The 25,332-nt window shown below is 44.1% G+C and overlaps 1 protein-coding gene across 2 annotated transcripts; it reads right to left on the bottom strand.

Moving 5' to 3' along the window:
• On the bottom strand, nt 1-24,171 carry rem1 (RRAD and GEM like GTPase 1). Of its 2 annotated transcripts, none has more exons than XM_062979148.1 (5): nt 23,914-24,171; nt 13,575-14,062; nt 11,024-11,106; nt 5,140-5,350; nt 1-2,280 (listed from the first exon to the last, which is right to left on the bottom strand). In XM_062979148.1, exons 1-5 carry the CDS (start codon nt 24,147-24,149, stop codon nt 2,003-2,005), a joined length of 1,296 nt encoding a protein of 431 aa, XP_062835218.1. In that variant the 5' UTR covers nt 24,150-24,171; the 3' UTR covers nt 1-2,002. The 2 variants fall into 2 exon arrangements, with proteins under 2 accessions (XP_062835218.1, XP_062835219.1); XM_062979149.1 differs by having other exon boundaries at nt 13,575-14,057; nt 23,914-24,025.
• Between the last annotated feature and the right edge of the window lie 1,161 nt (nt 24,172-25,332).

Below are 25,332 nucleotides of genomic sequence, written 5' to 3'. Positions count from 1 at the left end.
TATTATTGAGAGTTGCTTTAATTTTGGTTAACGGAGAGTCTACTGTAATTAGTTTAAGTTACAAATCTGCATGTGTGGTCCTTGACATTCACAGTTTCCCAATGGTTAGCCATGTTGGGTCTCAATCCAGAGAAAAGTGGGATACAAATAAATATCACCATCACCATCACCCCTGGGTTTTTCAGGGGCAGATCAGTTGAACGATGTACTGCAGACAGGAGATGGAGAAACATGTTGTTTTGGACTCCAGCTCCCAGTATTCCTGACTGAATGTGCTTGGCAGGGGATGATGGGATCTGGGGTCATGCCCCCCCAAACAAAACAAAACAAATCTCTGATTATTTGCAACCGTTGGTTAGAAAGCCCTGTGACAGTGATGTATGCAAGAAGGCACCAGGGATTGTTTATTTGTGTGACTCTAGGGGAGGAAAGAGTACAGTTGGGACGGTTGCTCTCCTCCTCCTCCTCTGACAAGACGAATGTCTGCAAAATGCTGGCGCTCAGCCTCTCCTTCTCCCGGGCTTTGCCTCCTTAAACAATCCCCACCAGCCATGGAAACTTCTGACCTGACCCGGGAGGAAAAGGGACCGGTCCCTGAGCCACCAAACCTGGCGCTGGGCCCCGGCTTTTCCGATTCTCTCACTGCAAGTGTCCCAGCAGCGAAGGTTTCGGGGAAGGACAGCTGGGACACACAGCAGCATCATGGCTGAGTTTGTTTGGAGGAAAGCAGCCAGGGGTGTCCGTGTCATACCGCTGGCTTTATTTACAAATGTACACGCAGTGCTGATAGGAATCAAACAAGCAGATGGCTCCTTATTTTTAAAGGCAGCAGAGGAAAAAATGGCTCATCCAATGTCGTGTTTACATATATATATACACACACAGAGAACCAGCTGGAAACTCTGCTGGCTTCAAGTTGAATCTCCCAAACCTCTTAGCAGCCCTCTTTGGCTTCTCCAGCCTCGAGTGGACATCAGATCCAAAGTCCTGCATCTCTGGCTTCCCAAACCAGGGATGGGAAAAGTGTGCCAATGAGCATCATTCAGCCCTTAGCAGTATATGCCCCATGCTCAGCTTATAGAATCCTAGAGTTGAAAGAGACCCCAAGGGACATCCAGTCCAACCCCCTTTTAACATCAAAGTCCTGCTGACATATCACCATCCAGTCGCTGCTTAAAACCTCCAGAGAAGGAGACTCCACTTCACTTTGTTGTAGCATATTCCACAGTTAGACAGCTCTTGTTATTAAAAACTTCTTCCTAACATTTAGATGGAATCTTCTTTCTTGCAGTTTGAATCCATTGCTCTGTATCTCTAGAGCTTTGCCCACTTTGGTCACCCTTTTTGGGACACCTTCCATCTTGTCCGTCTTCTTTTTGAATTGCTTTGTCAGGAAATGGAAACAGAACTATTCCAAGTAAGATCTGACCAAAGCAGAAGAGAGTGGGACTAGGACTTCCCTTGATCTAGGCTCTTATTGATGTCACTTAGAATAGTATTGACTTTTTAAGCTACTGCATCACACTGTTGACACATGTATGTACTAAGACTTCTAGATCCCTTTCATATGGACTGTTGTCAACCAGGTTTCATCCATCCTATATCTTTGCAATTCATTTATTCTGCCTAAGTGTAGCACTGTAGCAAACCTACTGGACTCCTTGAAAGATCTATCAGAGGCCATGATGGCATCCCAGAATTTTTTGGGTCAGGAAAATTGGGAAAGATGATGTCCCATATTGTGATGCCACAATCCATGTCATGTGTTGCCTTCTTGGTCATAGGTGCTAGGTGGCTACTCCATTGATCCAGTGCTGGCTTGTGGCTTCTGCTTTCCCTTGGCTGTCCCTTTTCTCCTGGCTGCCGTTTGTCCTTTGCATTTCTCAACCAGCCAGTCCTCTCCTAAGAGCCACCAGCAAAGAAGAGAGATTGCAAACCCCAAGGTAGAGGCGAGGAGGAAGGCTGGAGAGGAGGAGGAGGCAAGGAAGGGCCTCCAGAGCGTTCACAGCACCGAGAGGTCGTGGCAGGACTTGGAGCGGACCTTGCGGGCCACCTTCTTGTTGTTGCGGGCCACCAGCCGGTCCAGGAAGCGCCGCACCTTCTTGGTGAGGCTCTCCTTGCGCTTGTAGAGCGACATGCGCCGGGCGTTGGCCTCCTTGCTATCCCGGCGCAAGCGGATCTGGCGCACCACCCCTTCGAAGAGCTCCGTCACGTTGTGCTGTAGGGTGGCCGATGTCTCGATGAACTTGCAGTCAAAGACCACGGCACACGCCCGGCCCTCTGCCAAGGAAGAGAAAAGGACACAGGTATTGTTAGCGAGTGTGTGTACAGCGGAACCAGCAGCGTCCAGTTAACACCATGTGCAAAAGACTCAGACCAGGCAGAGGAATTAAAAGAACAAAGAAAACTTTACTTGTTGAGTTGAAGTCAAATAAACAGTTCAGCAATCATACAATGTCCTTGTAGTTGCATAGGATCAATAACTAATCAATCAGCATTCAATATATACAGCATAGCATATTTAAACACTGCTACTTGACCGTAGCTAGAGAGCCTGTCTTTTCTGTGCTCTCCCTACAAGCTCAGATTTCCAACTGACAAACTCAGCTATCTGCCAGCAAACCGATACATTGTTTGAGGCGTGGCTTGCCTCTGCAAAGATCTCAGCTCCCTTTTTGCAGAGATCTCTTGCAAGCAACTTTGCAAGGATTTCTTTACACACACACACACATATAGCAATTTGGCGCAATAGGTATGAACTCAGGGGAGGAAATAGTCATGGGCAAACTCCAGCCCTCCAGGTGTTTTGTACTTCAACTCCTACAATTCCTAACAGCCGATAGGCTGTTAGGAATTGTGGGAGTTGAAGTCCAAAACACCTGGAGGGCCAAAGTTTGCCCATGACTGGTCTATAAACTTGCAGGAGACCCAAAACTCTGCTTTCAGGGTTTTCCATGCCCTGATACACCACCAATTTAATTGACCCCAAATATACTGGAACAGGGTTGCTGTGAGTTTTTTAGGCTGTATGGCCCTGTTCCAGGAGCATTCTCTCCTGACATTTCGCCTGCATCTATAGCCAACGTCTTCAGATGTACTGATGGCAGTGAAGAACATTCGTCTGCTTAAAGTGAGTATAAATGTTGTCATTAGTAAGCTTGAATGCATTGAATAGCCATGAAGCTGCAAAGTCAATCAGTGAGGGTATTTGCTGGCTGTTGTTGCCTGGGGGCATCCTCTGTTTGGGAGGTGTTAACTGGCACTTAATTGTTAGCTGTCTGGAGTTCCTCTGTTTCTGAGTGGTGTTCTTTATTTACTGTCTTGATTCTAGTGTTTTTCAATACTGGTAATCAGATTTTGTCCATTTTCTTGGTTTCCTCCTTTCTATTGAAATTGCTCATGTGCTTGTGGATTCCAGGATACTTTTATGCGGATACCCTCACTGATTGACCTTGCAGCTTCATGGCTACTCAATACTATTCAAGCTTGCCAATTGCAACATTCACACTTGCTTTCTCTGGGCATTATTCCACAGGGATATTTACATACTCCACTTGCCTCACTGCCACCAGAACCTCTGAATATGCCATTAGCCCCAGATAAAGGCAAAACGTCAGGAGAGTGATTCCAGCCATGAAAGCCTTCGACAACATACCGGAACATCTTCTTGCACCCTTTATTATTAGTATCATAGGTCACTGCATTGGATGAGACTACAAGCCATCCATTATGTTATGCAGGAACACATCATCAAATCTCTCCCACAAATCTTAAGAGTTGGAGGAGACCATAAGGGCCATCTAGTCCAACCTGCTTCTGCCAGGCAAGAGAACACAATTCAAGCTCTCTTGACAGATGAATGTTTGCCTTTGTGTTGTTTATGCTGGAATCCGCCCTGAGTCCCCTCAGGGAGATAGAGCAGAATAAAAATAAAGTCTTGTTATTATATTGTTATTATTATGACCATCCAGCTTCTGCTTAAGATCCCCAGGTTTCACCAGACTCCTAGGCAGTCCACTGACAAACAGTTCTGTTAATGTTCAGGTGGAATATCTTTCCCTCCCGTTTGAACCCATTGCTCCATTGTGTTCTAGTCTTCAGAGAATAGAAGCCTTACCCCCTCTGCAATGTGATATCAGTGGTTTAAAACCTGGGGTCTCAAGATGTTTTTGGCCTACAGTTCCCAGAAATCCCAGCCAGTCTACCAGTTGTTAGAAATTCTGGGAGTTGAAGGCCAAAAACATCTGGGGACCCTAGGTTGAGAACCACTGCTTTAGATATTTAAACATGATTCTCATGTCCCTAATGGAGCAGCTCTTAAATATTTTATTTAAAGACCCTAAAAATCCCTTTCCTAGATGACCCTTACTCAAAAATCTTGTTTTTCCATGAAAGTGTTGACAGGACATGTTCTGCCTGACATTTGCTCTTTGCTCACAATATAAGGTGATGCAAACTGCAGTAATGATTTGGCTGCTGAATGATGCATACGTGGGATGAACTATGAACATGTCACCCGAGGATAGTGCATACGTGGAACAAACTATGGACACTTCACCTGATGTGATGAGTAATGAGTTATATAAGTTACAAGGCAACTACGCATGTCCAAAAGGATTATAATAGTCAACAAATTCCATTGTCAGTTAGCTTTCTGCGCATGCTTCTGTAAAATTGTATAAATTGGAAAGCCACACCAGGCAAGGGGTGTCATTGCGTTTTCTGGGCATTCGCTAACATTGTCACCTGCTCTTGGCCAAAAGTAAACTATCTTGAAGACAACTTCTGCTGTCAGTCTGCTTTCTTCACCCGCGTCCAAACAAAATTCCACAACATCCCCTCCTCATAAGACTTAGCTTCCAGACTTTGGGCCATTTTGTTCATCCTTCTCTGGGCACCTTCTATCTTGTCCAGCTCCTTAAATTGCTTTGCCCAGAACAGGACACAGGGTTCTGATTCCAGGTGAGTTCTGTCCAAAGCAAAAAAGAGTGGGACTATAACCTCCCTTCATCTGGCACTATACTCCTATTGATGCAGCAGAGAATCGCATGGGCTTTTTCAGCCGCTCATCACATCGTTGACTTATGTTGGGCTTGCTCTGTCTCCCAAGACTCTTTGGCCCCTTTCGCGTGGACTCACCTTCCACGGAGACCTCCCGGCAGCGCACCAGGTCCGTCTTGTTCCCCACCAAGATGATGGGGATGTTCTCCGCCTGGCGCGTCCTCCGCAGCTGGATCCGCAGCTCCGAGGCGCTCTCAAAGCTCCCCCGGTCGGTGATGGAGTAGACGATGACGTAAGCGTTGCCCACCTGCATGCAGTAGTTGTGGAACCAGTTGTCCTCCTCCGGGACCTGCGGAAATAAGGTGAAAGAGACATTTAGTGGATTCAGGGCTTAGTCCAGACTTTAAAGCAGCCTGATAGGCTGCAGGAGTTGTGGAAGTCAAAGTCCAAAACACTTGGGGGGGGGGGCAAAGTTTTCCCATGCCCGCTTTAAAGGAATGATCTTAACCTCATTCAATACAGGTTCGGACAATTGGTTAGCTACTGTAAATTTCAGACCAAATCTCAAAGCAGACTGATCACTTGACTGATGTGGGAGTCATCAGTCAATGCTGAGTTCATTTAATATAAATACAAAAGGCAGAAAACCTGACTAGTATAAGTCCATGTGTGTGTGTGTGTGTGTGTGTGTATACAGTAGAGTCTCACTTATCCAACATAAACGGCAGAACGTTGGATAAGCGAATATGTTGGATAATAAGGAGAGATTAAGAAGAAGCCGATTAAACATCAAATTAGGTTATGATTTTACAAATTAAGCACCAAAACATCATGTTATACAACAAATTTGACAGAAAAAGTAGTTCAATAAGCAGTAATGCTACGTAGTACTTACTGTATTTACGAATTTAGCCCCAAGATATCATGATATAGTGAAAGCATTGACTATAAAAATGCTTTGGATAATCCAGAATGTTGGATAAGTGAATGTTGGATAAGTGAGACTCTACTGTGTATATATATATATATATATATATATATATATATATATATATATATATGGGGGCCCCTGGTCCCAGGTTCAAATCCCGGGAGCAGAATGAGCGCCCGCTGTTAGCCCCAGCTCCTGCCAACCTAGCAGTTCGAAAACATGGCAATGTGAGTAGATCAATAGGTACCACTCTGGCGGGAAGGTAACGGCGCTCCATGCAGTCATACCGGCCACCTGACCTTGGAGGTGTCTACAGACAACGGCAGCTCTTTGGCTTAGAAATGGAGATGAGCACCAACCCCCAGAGTCGGTCACGACTGGACTTAACGTCAGGGGAACCCTTTACATACATATATATATATATATATATATATATATATATATATATATATATTGCTTGCACCACATACATACAGAGACTCCATTTGACATGAATGCCAGTTAAAAGGACTCCAGCTGAGATGTGGAACATAAATCTCCAAGTGTGCAATTACACTCTGATTATATTATGCAAACCTTGTGTTGGGTTGTAACTCTATGGTCTCGAATTCACAACTGCATGCACAACAGCACTGCATTTGCAACAATAAAATAAATGTAACCATAGTGAGGAACGGCCAAGTTTGTTTTCTGCTGCTCCATAGATTAGGACGGGAAGTAGCAGATTCAATCCCCAAAAAGAGATATTGCACCAAAACATTAGGAAGAATTTCCTGACCGTTCAAGAATTGTACCCAGTGCTGTCTGGAGTTCAGTAAAGTCACCTTCTCTATTTTTACAAGGAGCCTGGATGACCATCTGTCAAGAGGATTTGGATTGTGTCTTCCTGTATTGCAGAATGAGTTTTTTTTTTTTTTCATGTCAAGAGCAACTTGAGAAACTGCAGGTTGCTTCTGGTGTGAGAGAAATTGGCCGCCTGCAAGGACGTTGCCCAAGGAGACACCCGGATGTTTTGAAGTTTTACCATCCTTGTGGGAGGCTTCTCTCGTGTCCCCACATGGGAAGCTGGAGCTGACAGACGGGAGCTCACCCCACTCTTGTGTCCTGCCAACACAAGGGTTAAAATCATTGTGCCACTGGGGGCTCCTGCAGAATGGGGTTAGACTAGATGGCCTTTGCAGTCCCCTCTGATTCTAGGATTACAGACATCCTTCATTAGATAGAAGCGTCACACAAGGAAAAAATGATTCTAACCCTAGAGAGAAGCCTTACCTTGCATTTCAGGCAAATGCATCAACACTAGAGAATTAATGCAGGTTGACAACACATTAAGTGCTATGGCTCAATTGCTAGGCAATCTTGGTATTGGTAGTTTGGTGTTTGTAGTTTGGCAGAGAAGGCTAGAGTCTTGTAAAACCACAGCTCTCATGATTTCAATACAATAGACCACTGGCATTTTTTTTCGTGCCAGGAGTGACTTGAGAAACTGCAAGTTGCTTCTGGTGTGAGAGAATTGGCCGTCTGCAAGGACGTTGCCCAGTGGAAGCCCAGATGTTTTGATGTTTTTACCATCCTTGTGGGAGGTTTCTCTCATGTTCCCACATAGGGAGCTGGAGCTGATAGAGGGAGCTCATCTGCGCTCTCCCCGCGTTGGATTCGAACCTGGCAACCTTCAGGTCAGCAACCCAAGTTTTGTTTTTGTTTTTTTTTGTGTCAGGAGCAACCGGAGTTGCTTCTGGAGTGAGAGAATTGGCCATCTGCAAGGACGTTGCCCAGGGGATGCCCGGATGTTTTAATGTTTTTACCATCCTTGTGGGAGGCTTCTCTCATGTCCCTGCATGGAGCTGGAGCTGAAAGAGGGAGCTCATCCGCGCTCTCCCCGGGTTGGATTCGAACCTGGCAACCTTCAGGTCAGCAACCCAAGTCCCCCCCCCCCCCGTGTCAGGAGCAACCGGAGTTGCTTCTGGAGTGAGAGAATTGGCTGTCTGCAAGGACGTTGCCCAGGGGACGCCCAGATGTTTTGATGTTTTTACCATCCTTGTGGGAGGCTTCTCTCATGTCCCCGCATGGAGCTGGAGCTGATAGAGGGAGCTCATCCGCGCTCTCTCCGGATTGGATTCGAACCTGGCAACCTTCAGGTCAGCAACCCAAGTTTTGTTTTTGTTTTTTTCCCGTGTCAGGAGCAACTGGAGTTGCTTCTGGAGTGAGAGAATTGGCTGTCTGCAAGAATGTTGCCCAGGTGACGCCCTGATGTGTTGATGTTTTTACCATCCTTTTGGGAGGCTTCTCTCATGTCCCTGCATGGAGCTGGAGCTGATAGAGGGAGCTCATCCGCGCTCTCCCCGGGTTGGATTCCAACCTGGCAACCTTCAGGTCAGCAACCCAACCTTCAAGTCACAAGGCTTTAACCCACTACGCCACCAGGGGATCCTCTATTGGCCACTAAGGTGGTGTCAAACTGTATTAACCCTGCAGTGCAGATGCACTCTGGGAGTCTGAATGGCATAATGGCAAGACTGCGTATCAAGACATGAAGCCTGTGATTGTGGGTCCAGGGCAAATGGGCAAGAGGCTGCTGTCTCCATCTTTTGAGTGGCAGAAGCCTTTCTGACCCTTTCCGGCCGGGAAGGACCTCTGCCTTTCCACTTGGCTGAACTGACCATCTGCAGATTAAAAGCTTTCTGCCTCCGGGCTGTGTTTGACACAGTCTCTCTGTTCATGGCAAATTCCAGTGTCTGCTTTGAAGCACAGATCAGGCATGGGCAACCTTGGGCCCTCCAGGTGTTTTGGACTTCAACTCCCACAATTCCTAACAGCCGGTACGCTGTTAGGAATGGTGGGAGTTGAAGTCCAAAACACCTGGAGGGCCCAAGGTTGCCCATGCCTGGCTTTACAGATTCTGAATCCTCACATCCAAGTATTAATTTCCCTCTCTTTGAGGCTTTACGGCTACTCCAGAAGTAAATGCATCTCCTGGCAAAGGGGGTTGGACTAGATGGCCTCTGGAGGTCCCCTCTGACTATGATTCGGTGACTCCTGCCTCTTGTGCTGCTCCGTCTGATGGAATGTTTTGCATCTGTTCCGAATCGATCGCCATCCCCAAACCAAAGCTTTGGAGAGAGAGGCCGGGCGACAAATTTAAACCACAATCGATGGGATGCTGGCTTCCCACGTGGAGCCAAGCTGGACGCCCCGAGGGGAGAGCCAGGGACAGAGCCATTCTCTATGACTGAAAAAAAAAAATGTTTGATATGGGAAAATAGGACACTCAGGGATAGTTACTCGGAAAGTAACTTCTCCAATATCTGATTAATAATCATCGCAGTTGTTCTGTGCCGACAAGTCCTTTTCTGCATTGCTTTCCAGGTTGCATCTGCACTATAGAATTAATGCACTTCCAGGGTTGTTGTGTGTTTTCCAGGCTGTATGGCCATGTTTCAGAAGCATTCTCTGCTGACATTTCGCCCACATCTATGGCAGGCATCCTCTGAGGATGCCAGCCATAGATGTGGGCGAAACTTCAGGAGAGAATGCTTCTGGGACATGGCCATACAGCCCGGAAAACACACAACAACCCTGTGATTCCGGCCATGAAAGCCTTCGATAATGCACTTCCACTTGCCATGCAGAATCCTTGGAGTTGCAATTTGACACTAGCACTCTTTGACACCAAACTACAACTCCCGTGATTCCATAGTTATAGTGGTGCCAGACCTAGTTTAATCTGCAGCGTAGACGCACTTTATATAACAATCTTCCCAATACAGCGGCTGCATTCCAAGCAGAGTTACTTTTGTGCCGTTGCAAGTGGAGTGAACTCCAAAAACAACCATTATATTAAAGTCCTTATTAGAAACGCCCATTAATTGTGCTATTCTAGTAATAATCCTTTATAATTATACTAGCTGTGCCCGACCACAGGTTGCTGTGGCTTATGGGAATCCTTTGTTGGCCAGGTGGAATAGCAGTAAATAGCCTTGCAGCCTCAAAGCCTGGCCGTCTTCTTCTTATGGGAGTCCTTGTTTGGTGAACTGGAATGCAACAGAATAGGTTTGCTGCTTGGAAGGGCGGTTACTTGCGTTATAGGGGAATGGTTTTTTGGGCTGCTAGAATTAAAATGAATAACCTCGCTGCTTCCAAGCCTGGCTGCTTGCTACCTAGGGGAATCTTTGGTTGGTCAGCTTCAATAGTAGAGAGTAGTATCCCTGCTTCAAAGCCTGGCTGCCTTCTACCAAGGTTAATCCTTTGTTGGTCTGGTTGAATTGCACTGAATAGCCTTGCAGCTTCAATGCCTGGCTATGTTATACCTTGTTTGGCAAGCTGGAGTAGCAACCTCAATCAAAGAGCGGCTTTGAAGCCTGGTTACTTCCTTTGTAGGGGAATCCTTGTTTGGCCAACTTGAATTGCACTGAATAGTCTTGCAGCTTAAAAGCCTGGCTGCTTTCTACATAGGGTCAGGGTGTTTTTTTTTCTTTTTTATGGTCACTCCTTGAAAAGTGATGAGTATTGTGGCCAAATTTGGTGTGATTTGGCCCAGTGGTTTTATTGTTAACTCGGTCCTAATTATACACATTACATTTTTATATATATAGATAGATAGTGAGGCACTCGGTATCAACTGGGGCTTGGTTCCAGGACCACAAAAACCCATGGATGCTCAAGTACCAGGTTGCCATATAATCCAGGTTATCAAAGTGGATACTCCACATTATTTGCTGGAGTCTACACTGTCGTATAATTCAGTTCAAAGCAGCTAATGGTGCTTTGAACATAAAATGATGCAGTAGAATTGCATCCCTTTGATATAAGAATATCAAAATCAAAGTATGCTTTTGGAAATTTTAAAATACATATATTTTCAAGCCATGAACGGTTGAATCCATGGATGCAGAAACTGTGGATACAGGTTGTTGAATGCACTAGAAAGTCTTAAAACTGACATTGTTGGATCTCAATGGAAGGTCTACAAATCTGCCACCTTGTTAAGTTGTAATTTGAATTGTTTTTAATGTTGTGAGCTGCTTTGAGTCTCATTTAAGACCGGAAAGTGGATGTAAATAAACATAATAATAAACATAATAATAATAATACCCGCTTCTCCGCCTCCCAGGTGTCCATCACCATCAAGGTGGTCTCCTCGCCGTCCACAGACAAGGTGCGCTCATAGGTATCTTCTGGAAAGATCAATCAAGCACAGATATCTATGTCAAAATACTAAGCGAATGGTCTAAATAAAAATAAGAATCTCAAAACAATTTTTAGTTCTCACTACTTTGTTTACATAGTTCTAGTAGTCAATAAGGAAATACTAAAGTAAATACAGTAGAGTCTCACTTATCCAACACTCGCTTATCCAACGTTTTGGATTATCCAACGCATTTTTGTAGTCAATGTTTTCAATACATTGTGATATTTTGGTGCTAAATTCATAAATACAGTAATTACAACATAACTTTACTGCTTATTGAACTGCTTATTCTGTCAAATTTGTTGTATAACATGATGTTTTGGTGCTTAATTTGTAAAATCATAACCTAATTTGATGTTTAATAGGCTTTTCCTTAATGCCCCCTTATTATCCAACATATTCACTTATCCAACATTCTGCCAGCCCGTTTATGTTGGATAAGTGAGACTCTACGGTATTCTCATTCAGACTAAATTTGTCCTAAAGTACGAGGGTTATCCAGAAAGTAGATTACGTTTTGGAATTTAAAATGTACAAAGTATAGGAGAAAACATTTATCATATCCAGTTGAAAGCCACACCCAAATACCACTTCTCAACATAGTCACCATTCAAATCTAGGCACTTATCATAGCAATGAATGAGCCTGGCAACTCCTTCCCCACAAAATTGTGCCGCTTGCGTTCTCAACCAGCCGGTCACCCCTTCCCGCAGCTGCGCATCGTTGCCAAAACGCTGCGTTGAGGACGCAAGCGGCAGAATTTTGTGGGGAAGGAGTTTCCAAGCTCATTCATCGCTATGATAAGTGCCTAGATTTGAATGGTGACTATGTTGAGAAGTGGTATTTGGGTGTGGCTTTCAACTGCATATGGTTCATGTTTTCTCCTATACTTTGTTCATTTTTAATTCCAAAATGTAATCTTCTTTCTGGATAACCCTCGTATATATAGTATTGCCAAATATATTTCTAGGATGTGTTATACACCTCATTCATCTACTGAACATACATTACTGAACATACATATCTGATATATACACTGCCATGGCTCAGTGCTATGGAATCCTGGGAATTGTAGTTTCACAAGGTCTTTGGGCTTCTCGTCCAAGGAGTGCTGCCGCCTCACCAAACTACAAACCCCAAGATTACATACATAGAGCCAAGTGGTTTTGAACTGCACTTGTTCTCCAATGTGGATGCAGCCTAGGCAGATTATAAGCAGGCTGATTGAGGCTGAATTTACACTGCCAAACAATGCAGTTTCAGAATGCAATTGAACTGCATTGAACTGGATTATATGAGTCCACACTGTGATACAATACAGTTCAACTGCACTCTGAAACTGCATTATACAGCAAGTAGCTGTGCCCGGTCACACATTGCTGTAGCATCATCCTAAGTGGGTTTTTGTTTGTGGAGGCAAGTATCAATGTTGTAATTAGTCACTTTGATTAGCATTGTATGGGCTTGCAGCTTCAAAGCATGGTTGTTTCCTCCCTGGGGGAATCCTTTATTGGGAGGTGTTAGCTGGCTCTGGTTGTTTCCTGTCTAGAATACCCTTATTTTCAGAGTGTTGTTCTTTAATTACTGTCCAGATTTGTAGAATTTTTTTACTGCTGACGGCTAGGTTTTGTTCATTTTGATGGTTCCCAGGAACCCAATAATAATAATAATAATAATAATAATAATAATAATAATAATAATAATAATAATAATAAAAAATCACACAGTCCTAGACACTTGGGAAGTGTTCGACTTGTGATTTTGTGATACGAAATCCAGCATATCTATCTTGTTTGCTGTGTCATAATAAAATAATAATAATAATAATAATGATGATTAACTGTCGGCTTGCGGTGGCAATTGAAACCCTGCTCACCTTGCTAACATCACCAAGTTTCCCGGGGGGTCTCTGTACATGAGTGGTTAGTAATTTTTGGCTTTTGGGCGGGTTTTTTGTAATTTGGACCTAATTTTATAGAGTTTTTTTATGGAAAGACGTAGATTTAATGACTATGTATTTTGTGGCCAAATTTGGTGTGATTTGGTCCAGTGGTTTTGTTGTTTACTCCATGGAAATTATTCACATTACATTTTTATAGAGAGAGAGAAAGAGGCTTGAGTCCCATCTCCAAGATACCTCATCATCTGTATTATACTATATGTAAATACAGTGTTCCAAAATATGAACAAAATAAATCCAAAATATTTTTGGTCCAAGCTTTTTGGATAAGGGATACTCGGCTTAGTTATAACTATAGCCCTTTGATGCCACTTTTTGGCTGCAGCCTAAGATTCAAAGTTTAGTGAGGCCTTTTAAGAGAAGGCTAAAGAACTCACACAACTAGGATTCTTACGACTCCATAGCACTGAGCCCTGCAATCAAAGTGGTATCAAACTGCAGCAATTCTATAGTGTGGATGCTACTTCAATCCCCCCAATGCACATCCTTCTTACCAATCTGTTGCTCCGGCACATCCTTGTCTTGAACACCGGCAAACAGGTTGACCAAGCTGGTCTTGCCCACGCCGGAGTCACCCAAAAGCACCACTCGGTACAATGACGCCCAGGATCCGTCCGAGTCGGAGGATCCAGATGACCAGCTGCCTCGGGGTTCGGTTCGGGATCCTTGGGGCTCGCAAGAAGAGGATTGTCCCAGCTGTGGGTGGCCGGATGCGGCCCAGTTCGGATGGACGCCCAGCATCCCTGACCGGGAAACGGGCAGAGGGGTGCTGGCCCTTCTCTGGACTGGGCTCATGATGTTGTTATGATCTCTTCCTCTTCCTCCTCCTCGTCTCTGGGTGTTGAGAGTCATCTCCTTCTTCCCAAAAAGAAGAGCAGCGGATGAAAGAATTGGTCCTGATCGAGGGCACCTCTTTGTGCCAAAGGTGCCTCGGAGGAGCAACAGTCCTTGCAGCAAGCCGCTCCGCTTCTGGTCGTCTGCACTGGAAACAAGCCCAGAAGAGCAAACAGGCATAAATCAGGCCCCTCTGGGGAATCCTCCATCTAAACAATATTTAAAACCGAGGCTAGAGCTGGAAGAGATGCCAGCGACAGCTTGACAATGGCCACTATATCAGGTCCAGGGGACATGCTAAGGCACATGTTGGGTCACAGAATCCAAGAAAAGGGTCATGGAATCCAACCGCTGGAAAAGAGCCCAACGGCCATCCAGTCCAACCCCATTCTGCTGTGCAAAGACACAATCCAATAATAATAATAATAGTAATAATGATGATGATGATGATGGTGATGGTGATGGCAGAATATGTAAAGCAAAGTGAAGAACCTGCCTTGATTGAAGTCAAAAATCAGAAACTCCTCAAAGCACAGAAGACAAAGAATCAGTATAAGAAAACCGCACTACAAACTAGAGCTGACAGCTGGCACAACAAAACATTGCATGGAAAGTTCCTTGACAAAATTGAAGGAAAAGCTGATAAGGAGAAGACCTGGCTCTGGCTCACGAATGGTACCCTGAAGAAGGAGACAGAAGGCCTGATCCTTGCAGCCCAGGAGCAAGCCATCAGAACAAATGCAATTAATTATTATTTTATTATATGACACAGCAAACAAGATAGACATGCTGGATTTCATATCACAAAATCACAAGTTGACTACTTCCCAAGTGTCTAGGACTGTGTGATGTATTTTCGGATAATGCGTGCAGATCCCAGTCAGGTGGCCTTTTGCAGTTGGCAGCTCGTAATTTTGTCAATGTCTATTGTTTCCAAATGCCGGCTGAGATCTTTCGGCACGGCACCCAGTGTGCCGATTACCACTGGGACCACCTGCTCTGGTTTCTGCCAGAGTCTTTAGGTCCTGATAGCGGCTGAGTTTTTCCTGTTGTTTTCCATCAATGCGACTGTCACCTGGGATGGCAACATCAATGATCTAAATCTTTTTCTTTTCCACAACTGTGATGTCTGGTATGTTGTGTTCCAGAACTTTGTCAGTTTGGATTCGGAAGTCCCACAGTATCTTTACGTGTTCATTTTCCAATACTTTTGCAGGTTTGTGGTCCCACCAGTTCTTTGCTGCTGGGAGGTGGTACTTGAGGCATAAGTTCCAATGAATCATTTGGGCCACATAGTTGTGCCTCTGTTTGTAGTCTGTCTGTGCAATTTTCTTACAGCAGCTGAGGAGATGATCCATGGTTTCGTCGGTTTCCTTGCACAGTCTGCATTTTGGGTCATCAGCTGATTTTTCGATTTTGACCTTAATTGCCTTTGTCCTGATGTCTTGCTCCTGGGCTGCAAGGATCAGGCCTTCTGTCTCCTTCTTCAGGGTCCCATTCGTGAGCCAGAGCCAGGTCTTCTTCTTCTTCTTCTTCTTCTTCTTATTATTATTATTATTATTATTATTACTATTACTATTATTATCCCCGTGCTGAAAATGACTCCTCAAAGGCCATCCAGACCAACCCGCTTCTGCCATTCAGAAGAACACAATCCAAGCCCTCCCAATGGATAGCCTTCTGTTTGAAAAGAAGGACCTCAATCACCCTCCCAGAAGGCAGTTTATCTTCTATTAGATTTGAAAGAGACCCCAAGGACCATCCAGTCCAATTTTTTCCAGGGAGCTACACAAAACCCAAGCCCTCCCAACAGATGGCCATCCAACATGCTTAAAACCTCCAGAAAAGGAAACTCCATTGGACTATTGGCAGCACATTCCACCATCAAACAGTGCCCGTCATTGTATTGTCAAAGGCTTTCATGGCTGGAATCACTAGGTTGCTGTGAGTTTTTTGGGCTGCTTGGAACATGTTTTTGTGGGACATCCTGCAGCACGCTTTGCTATAGTTTTTCAATGAATCTCTCATATAGTCTCAACCACTTCAACCTACTTTGTGTAAGATACAAAAACGAAGTTTCTGGAGTAGAACAACTATGTATTTTCCAAGTAAGCATCACACAATTAAACAGGAAGAGCACTTTCAAACCAGGCACACTTGTGTTTTCAAATTGTGTTACAGAGTGATATTTAAACATAGCTTCTCTCGACCTTCTCCTTCCCAAGCTAAACATCTCCAGCTCCTTAATCCTCTCCTCAGAGGGATTCATTGTTTCCAGACCTTTGACCATTTTGATCATCCTTCTCTGGACACTTTCCGTCTTGTCCATCTCCTTCTTGACTTGCTTTGCCCAGAAATGGACACAATATTATTCCAGGTGCAAAATAAAGCCATGGTTCAAGTTCCAGGTTTCCTTCTTAGGAGCCTTTTCCTCTCCTTTGTCCATTTTGGGTTTTTTACTCTGGAAGTCTCTACGCTGCTTTTTTAGTCTACGGACGGTGTGATATCTTTAGCTAGCTATCAGGCAGGATATAAATAATTTAATTAAATCAATAAACACATAAATAATGAAACAACAGGGCCGTGTTATTCCTAGGAGCCGTTTTTGGTCCTTTTTTTTGGATACAGAAAACTTTCTCGTGATATAAAACTACAAGCCATTGATAATACAGTAGAATCTCACTTATCCAAGCCTCGCTTATCCAAGCCTCTGGATAATCCAAGCCATTTTTGTAGTCAATGTTTTCAATATATCGTGATATTTTGGTGCTAAATTTGTAAATACAGTAATTACAACGTAACATTACTGCGTATTGAACTGCTTTTTCTGTCAAATTTGTTGTATAACATGATGTTTTGGTGCTTAATTTGTAAAATCATAACCTGATTTGATGTTTTATAGGCTTTTCCTTAATCCCTCCTTATTATCCAAGATATTCGCTTATCCAAGCTTCTGCGGGCCCGTTTAGCTTGGATAAATGAGACTCTACTGTAATGGATTTAAAAATTGGTTGATTACTGGCTGGATTTGAATATAAGAGTCAATGATGATAATAATGACAATGATGATGATGGCACAATAAAAACATGATGGGCAGGGAATTCTTTGCTGTGCAAAACTCAGGAGTATGCAACCCTCCAGACGGTGGACTACAACTCCCGTCATCCTATGCTGGATAGAGCAGATGGGATTTGTAGTCCAGTACCATATGGAAGGCTATACAGTCCCTTCCTTGTGTCTCGTTCCAAACAATCAAAAGGCATGCCATGTATAGCATTCCTGGCAACAATCCAGACATTGCTGGACTGTCACTCACAGCATCCCTGGCCAGCATAGCCAATGGAGAAGAATGATGGGAGTTGTAGTTTTGCACCACCTTGATATAGAATATAGATGCTACAAAACACAGTAATGTCTTCACCAATGACCAATAAAAGAAGGATATTAGAGGGCAGAGTCTAGAAAACAGAACTCTGGGGAACTCTATGTCCCAAAACTTCTTGGTTAGGGGATTCTGTATTTTGCTGTATTTTGTAATGTAATGTATTATTTGTTGTATTGTATTGTATGTTGTTTTATATTTATGCTGGAAACCTCCATGAGTCCCTTCGGGGAGATAGAGCGGTATATAAATAAATAAATAAATAAATAAATAAATAAATAAATAAAAATAATAATTATGACACAGCAAACAAGATAGATATGCTGGATTTCGTATCACAAAATCACAAGTTGAACACTTCCCAAGTGTCTAGGACTGTGTGATATATTTTCGGATGATGCGTGCAGATCCCAGTCGGGTGGCCTTTTGCAGTTGGCAGATTGTAATTTTGTCAATGTCTATTGTTTCCAAATGCCGGCTGAGATCTTTTGGACGGCACCCAATGTGCCGATCACCACCGGGACCACCTGCACTGGTTTCTGCCAGAGTCTTTGAAGTTCAATCTTGAGGTCCTGATAGCGGCTGAGTTTTTCCTGTTGTTTTTCGTCAATGCAACTGTCCCCTTTTACTTTTCCACAACTGTGATGTCTGGTGTGTTGTGTTCCAGAACTTTGTCAGTCTGGATTCGGAAGTCCCACAGTATCTTTGCGTGCTCATTTTCCAATACTTTTGCAGGTCTGTGATCCCACCAGTTCTTTACTGCTGGGAGGTGGTACTTGAGGCATAAGTTCCAATGAATCATTTGGGCCACGTAGTTGTGCCTCTGTTTGCAGTCTGTCTGTGCAATTTTCTTACAGCAGCTGAGGATATGATTAATGGTTTCGTCGGTTTCCTTGCAGAGTCTGCATTTTGGGTCATCAGCTGATATTTCGATCTTGGCCTTAATTGCCTTTGTTCTGATGTCTTGCTCCTGGGCTGCAAGGATCAGGCCTTCTGTCTCCTTCTTCAGGGTCCTATTCGTGAGCCAGAGCCAGGTCTTCTCCTTATCAGCTTTTCCTTCAATTTTGTCAAGGAACTCTCCATGCAATGTTTTGTTGTGCCAGCTGTCAGCTCTAGTTTGTAGTGTGGTTTTCTTGTACTGGTTTTAATTATTATTATTATTGCTATTATTATTATTATTATTATTATTATTATTATTATTATTATTATTATTATTATTATTATTATATTCTGGGAGGTGGAATGCAAAAAATATCGATTTCCCAACTCTGCCAGGAAAAGATGCAATCTGGCTGCAAAAACCAATACATGCATTTTAAAAGACGGTGTCCATTCAACTTGTCCTTATTTGAGGAGTGAGAGCTGTTTGGACTCATTGTATAGGGAAGAGAAAGAGAGAAAGAACAGCTGGGGAAGTTCCATTTTCACTTTTAAAAACAAACCCATAAAACTGGAGATGGAGTCATTTAGGACTGAGCCGAAGGCCCAACCGTTCCAACGTTTCCAAGCGCTGCTAGGCTTTGTTTACATGCTACAAAGGGACCAAAAATGCAGAAGTAATTGGGAATGGGCAGGACGCTTAGGGTGCATCTACACTGTAGAACAGGCTTGGGCAAAGTTGGGCTCTCCGGGTGTTTTGGACTGCAACTCCCAGCATTCCTAACAGCCTCAGGCCCTTTCCTTTTCCCCCTCCGCCGCTTAAGCGGCGGAGGGGGAAAAGGAAAGGGCCTGAGGCTTTTAGGAATGCTGGGAGTTGCAGTCCAAAACACCCGGAGAGCCCAACTTTGCCCATGCCTTCTGTAGAATGAATGCAGTTTGGCACCACTTTAACTGCCACAACTCAATGCATAGGCAATCCTGGGAACTGAGGTTTTGCAAAGTCTTTGTCCTTTTCTGGAATCCCAGGATTCCACAGCATCGAGCCATGTCAGTTAAAGTGGGGCCAAACTGGATTAGTTCTACAGTGCAGATGTACACCTGAGCCAGACGGTTATTCTTCAGGCTTTTGGACTAGAACTCCTCAGAACCTACTGCCAGCAAATGTTCTGGATATTGGACTATATCTCCCAGAACCCAGCTTTGCTTCCAAAAACTTTGAAATACTTGCAGGACTTTCAAATGTTCTATTTCTTGGACTGCATCATCCAGCTGGCTAGGAAGTAATGGATTTGTAGTCTCTGCTATGGGATTTGAAGTTCCAGAATATTTTTTTTGCAATTTTCTGTGTTCTTGAAAAGCTGAGTTTCTTTAAGATTTATTTTTGGTCCTGCTCAATGCATTTGATTTTAGCCATTTTGCAGTTTAATAAACTTTCCCCATGTTTTTATGATCGAATCAATTCGGAAATGGCATTTATAACCCAGGAACAAAAATCGTGTGTTTATATCTATCTATCTGTCTATCTATCTATCTATCTATCTATCTATCTATCTATCTATCTATCTATCTATCTATCTTGCATGTGTGTGTGTGTGTGTATGTACAGTGGAGTCTCACTTATCCAACATAAATGGGCCGGCAGAACCTTGGATAAGCGAATATGTTGGATAATAAGGAGGGATTAAGGAAAAGCTTATTAAACATCAAATTAGGTTATGATTTTACAAATTAAGCACCAAAACATCTTGTTATACAACAAATTTGACAGATAAAATAGTTCAATACGCAGTAATGTTATGTAGTAATTACTGTATTTACGAATTTAGCACCAAAACATCACAATGTATTGAAAAGATTGACTACAAAAACATTGACTACCAAAAGGCAGACTGCGTTGGATAATCCAGAATGTTGGATAAGTGAGACTCTATTGTACTTGCAGGACTTTCCAATATTCTATTTTTGGACTGCATCATCCAGCTAGCTAGAAAATAATGGGATTTGTAGTCTCCGTTATGTCCCTCCTGCGAAGACAAAGTTTTTGCAGTTTAGTAAACTTTCCCCAAGTTTTTATGATAGAATAAATTAGGAAATGGCATTTATAACCCAGGAAGAAAAGTCATATTACATTGTGTATGCACACACACACACAGAGTATGGTGCAATACATATACATTATAGAATATATATATTGTTTGAAACTCCTACAAAGAGTTAGTTATAAGGCTCCAGTTTCATCACCGTGGGACCAAGTAACCCAACACCTGGCAGGCCTTTGCCAACCTCTCCAAAACATGGTTAAAAATTCAGAAGGAAAGTTGTTTGCCGTGAAACACGCCATTGTCACCGCCGGGGTGGCATTGAATTACACACAATGCGCACAACTGCCCCTAGGAACAAAGCCGGGCTCTCTTTGCAACCAGGTCTGACTGAGTCGCATGTTGAACATGTGCAAAGTGCATTCCCCTGTTCGGGGAGGAAACCACACCGAAGGCACCTCTACAAGGTCAGACATCAAGGCATCTTCTAAGGCAGGCCTGGGCAAACTTGGGCCCTCCCTCCAGGTGTTTTGGACTCCAACTCCCACCATTCCTAACAGCCTCAGGCCCTTTCCTTTCCCCCCCCTCAGCCACTTGGTTGAGACTCAATGAGATATTCATTGGAAAACCAGAGCAAAATGTGCTATAGCAGGATGTCCCACAGAATCAAAGTTTGTGCAGTTTAACAAACTTTTTTTCCCTATGTTTCTATGATAGAATCAGTCAGGAAATGGCATTAATAATCCAGGAACAAATATGATGTTACATAGTGTAATAATAATTATTATGGTGATCGGCGCATTGCCAAAAGATCTCAGCCGGCATTTGGAAACAATAGACATTGACAAAATTACGATCCGCCAACTGCAAAAGGCCACCCTGCTGGGATCTGCGCGCATCATCCGAAAATACATCACGCAGTCCTAGACACTTGGGAAGTGTTCGACTTGTGATTTTGTGATACGAAGTCCAGCATATCTATCTTGTTTGCTATGTCATAATAAAATAATAATTTGAAACACAACAAGTTGAGTTCACAGCAGACACTCTGCTGGCTGTTGTACTGAATCACACGCTGGACACTTCCCAAGTGTCTAGGACTGTGTGATGTATCGGCAAATAATGCGTGCAGATCCCAGTAAAGTGGCCTTCTGCAGCTGGTAGATGGTAATTTTGTCAGCGCCGATTGTGTTTAAGTGCAGGCCAAGGTCTTTAGGCACTGCACCCAGTGTGCCCATCACCACTGGGACCACCTTGGCTTGTGCCAGTCTTTGCAATTCAATCTTTAAATCCTCATATAATTATAATTATAATAATTATTATTATTATTATTATTTGGATTATTGATGTCACCATCCCAGGTGACAGTCGCATTGACGAAAAACAACAGGAAAAACTCAGCCGCTATCAGGACCTCAAGATCGAACTTCAAAGACTCTGGCAGAAACCAGTACAGGTGGTCCCGGTGGTGATCAGCACATTGGGTGCCGTGCCAAAAGATCTCAGCCGGCATTTGGAAACAATAGACGTTGACAAAATTACAGTCTGTCAACTGCAAAAGGTCACCTGACTGGGATTTGCAAGTATCGTCCGAAAATACATCACACAGTCCTAAATATTTGGGAGGTGTTCGACTTGTGATTTTGTGGTACGAAATCCAGCATGTCTATTTTGTTTGCTGTGTCATACTGTGTTGTTGTGTCAATAATAATAATTGTATGTTTTATGATATAGAGTCTTTCGGCTTTTTAGAGGAATCATTAAGGATAATATTTTGGTTGCTAACCTGGGACCTGGGCCCCCAGTGGCACAGCAGGTTAAACCACTGAGCTGCAGAACGTGCTGATCGGAAGGTCGGCAGTTCAAATCCAGGCAGTGGAGTGAGCTCCTGCTGTTAGCCCCAGCTCCTGCCAACCTAGCAGTTCGAAAACATGGAAATGTGAGTAGATCAATAGGTGCCGCTCCGGCGGGAAGGTAACGGAGCTCCATGCAGTCATGCTGGCCACATGGCCTTGGTGGTGTCTATGGACAACGCCGGCTCATTGGCTTAGAAATGGGATGAGCATCAACCCCCAGAGTCGGACACGACTAGACTAATGTCAGGGGAAAACCTTTATCTTTGGCTAATACCTTTTGTATTCTAGCTTTGTTGGCTCGGCCGGCTCTATCGACATCACCGACAATATAATCCATTTTGAGGCTATTCAGCAAACGAACCTTGGGGGGTTTTGTAAACTGATGTTCACGTCTTATACTATATATAATGTAATTAAATTTTAGGTTGCATGTTGCAATTTGGTATATATGTGGGTTTAATTTGGTCTATGTTGGTCTATGTTAGATCTTGTATGGCCAATATTGTATTTATATTTATCGTTTCAGCAGGCATTGAATGTTTGCCTTTTTGTCGCTGGAATCTGCCCTGAGTCCTCTATGAAACTATGATTTGGCCAGAATGTTAGCTATCAGTATTAACAAGCTTGTGTACATGAGCAACATTTACTGTACATCAAGTTTAAAAAAGAGGGCACATACTGCCATCAAGTAAACATCACAGAGGCTCATGGTGAATAAAAAAGATAGGACAGGATATAAATAAAGTATAAATATAAATAAATAAATATAAACCAAAAGGTCCCAGGTTCAAATCCCGGGAGTGGAATGAGCGCCTGCTGTTAGCCCCAGCTCCTGCCAACCTAGCAGTTTGAAAACATGGAAATGTGAGTAGATCAATAGGTACCGCTCCGGCGGGAAGGTAACAGCACTCCATGCAGTCATGCTGGCCACATGACCTTGGAGATGTCTATGGACAACGCCGGCTCTTCGCCTTAAAAATGGAGATGAGCACCAACCCCCAGAGTCAGGCATGACTGGACTTAACATCAGCGGAAACCTTTACCATTATTATTATTATTATTATTATTATTATTATTATTATTATTATTATTATTATTATTACATCCCCCAACCAGTGGAACTGAGTGGGGGGAAGCACTAGGGAGAAGCCTGGGAACAGCTCTATTTTTGTGTTTTCGAAAGCTTTCATGGCTGGGATCACAGGGTTGTTGTGTGTTTTCTGAGCTGTATGGCCATGTTCCAGAAGTATTTTCTCCTGACGTTTCACCCACCTTAATGGCAGGCATCCCCAGAGGTTGTGCGGTATATTGGAAAATAGGTTAGTGAAGTTTATATATCTCACAACCTCTGAGGATGCCTGCCATAGATGTGGGCGAAACGTCAGGAGAGAATACTTGTGGAACATGGCCAGACAGCCCGGAAAACATACAACAACCCAGTTCTATTTTCCCAATACAGTTCCCAGCAATCAGTACTGCCAAAAGGAGAGAAGAACTTGGGATTGGCTTCCTAGGCTTCTCTGAAAACTTTGGCAAAGCATGGCTGGATTGGGACATGCCGGGAGTTGCAAACCAAAACTAGGGAGGAAAGTGGAGGAAAGTTCTCTTTTTCTTCCCAGTACAGCACCCAGTATGGTCCCCATCCCCAGAGCAAGAGAAGGGAGAGGACTGGGAGAGGCTTTCCAGGTTGGGAGATGCAGGGAGTTGCAATCCGAAGCCAGAACTCTCTTTGTCTCTCTCTCTCTCGCTTCTGACTTTGTCTGCAAGGGAGGGAAGAAAGGAGAGAGGGGTCCCCATAGTTTGGAAAGAGCACTCTGCACGTGCTCCAGGGAGCTGGGTTACCTGGCTGTTCTCAGCGCTGCTTGTCCTTCTCCTCCGGCTCCATCCGACCCCGGCCGCATCCTCGGCTCCTCCCGTCCGGCTCCATCGCGCTCCAGCGGCGGGACAAAGCAGGCGTCCCGTTTAAATCCAGGGAAGGAGGAGGAGGAAGAGGAGGAGAAGGCAGGGCTGGGATGGGACGGGATGGGACACTCCCCTTGCATGCACAGAGGGAAGTGGGGAGAGACCCCAGGGGCCATCCAGTCCGACCCCCTTGTGCCTTCATAGAATCATAGAATCATAGAATAGTAGAGTTGGAAGAGACCACATGGGCCATCCAGTCCAACCCCCTGCTAAGAAGCAGGAAATCGCATTCAAAGCACCCCCGACAGATGGCCATCCAGCCTCTGCTTAAAAGCCTCCAAAGAAGGAGCCTCCACCACGGCCCCGGGGAGAGAGTTCCACTGTCGAACAGAACTTCTCACAGTGAGGAAGTTCTTCCTGATGTTCAGGTGGAATCTCCTTTCCTGTAGTTTGAAGCCATTGTTCCGCGTCCTAGTCTGCAGGGCAGCAGAAAACAAGCTTGCTCCCTCCTCCCTAGGACTTCCCTTCACGTATTTGTACATGGCTCTCATGTCTCCTCTCAGCTTTCTCTTCTGCAGGCTAAACATGCCCAACTCTTTAAGCCGCTCCTCATAGGGCTTGTTCTCCAGACCCTTAATCATTTTAGTCGCCCTCCTCTGGACGCTTTCCAGCTTGTCAACATCTCCCTTCAACTGTGGTGCCCAGAATGGAACACAGTGCGATTCCAGGTAAAGTGGTCTGACCAAGGCAGAATAGAGGGGGAGCAGGACTTCCCTGGATCTAGACGCTATTCCCCTATTGATGCAGGACAGAATCCCGTTGGGTTTTTTAGCTGCTGCATCACATTGTAGGCTCATGTTTAACTTGTTGTCCACGAGGACTCCAAGGTCTTTTTCGCACACACTGCTGTCAAGCCAGGCATCGTCCCCCATTCTGTATCTTTGATTTCCATTTTTTCTGCCAAAGTGAAGTATCTTGCATTTGTCCCTGTTGAACTTCATTTTGTTAGTTTTGGCCCATCTCTCTAGTCTGTCAAGATCGTTTTGAATTCTGCTCCTGTCTTCTGGAGTGTTAGCTATCCCTCCCAGTTTTGTGTCGTCTGCAAACTTGATGATCGTGCCTTCTAACCCTTCGTCTAAGTCGTTAATAAAGATGTTGAACAGAACCGGGCCCAGGACGGAGCCCTGCGGCACTCCACTTGTCACTTCTTTCCATGATGAAGATGACGCATTAGTGAGCACCCTTTGGGTTCGTTCGCTTAGCCAATTGCAGATCCACCTAACCGTGGCAAGGAAAGGACCATATCAAAGCCCTCCTGACAGATGGGCATCCAAACTCCAAGGAAGGACTCCACTGTTC

This window comes from Anolis carolinensis, chromosome 4, assembly GCF_035594765.1.
Source record: "Anolis carolinensis isolate JA03-04 chromosome 4, rAnoCar3.1.pri, whole genome shotgun sequence".
NCBI lineage: Eukaryota > Metazoa > Chordata > Lepidosauria > Squamata > Dactyloidae > Anolis > Anolis carolinensis.
The sequence above is the reverse complement of the archived record's forward strand: the minus strand, read 5'-3'. Positions and strand labels throughout refer to the sequence as shown.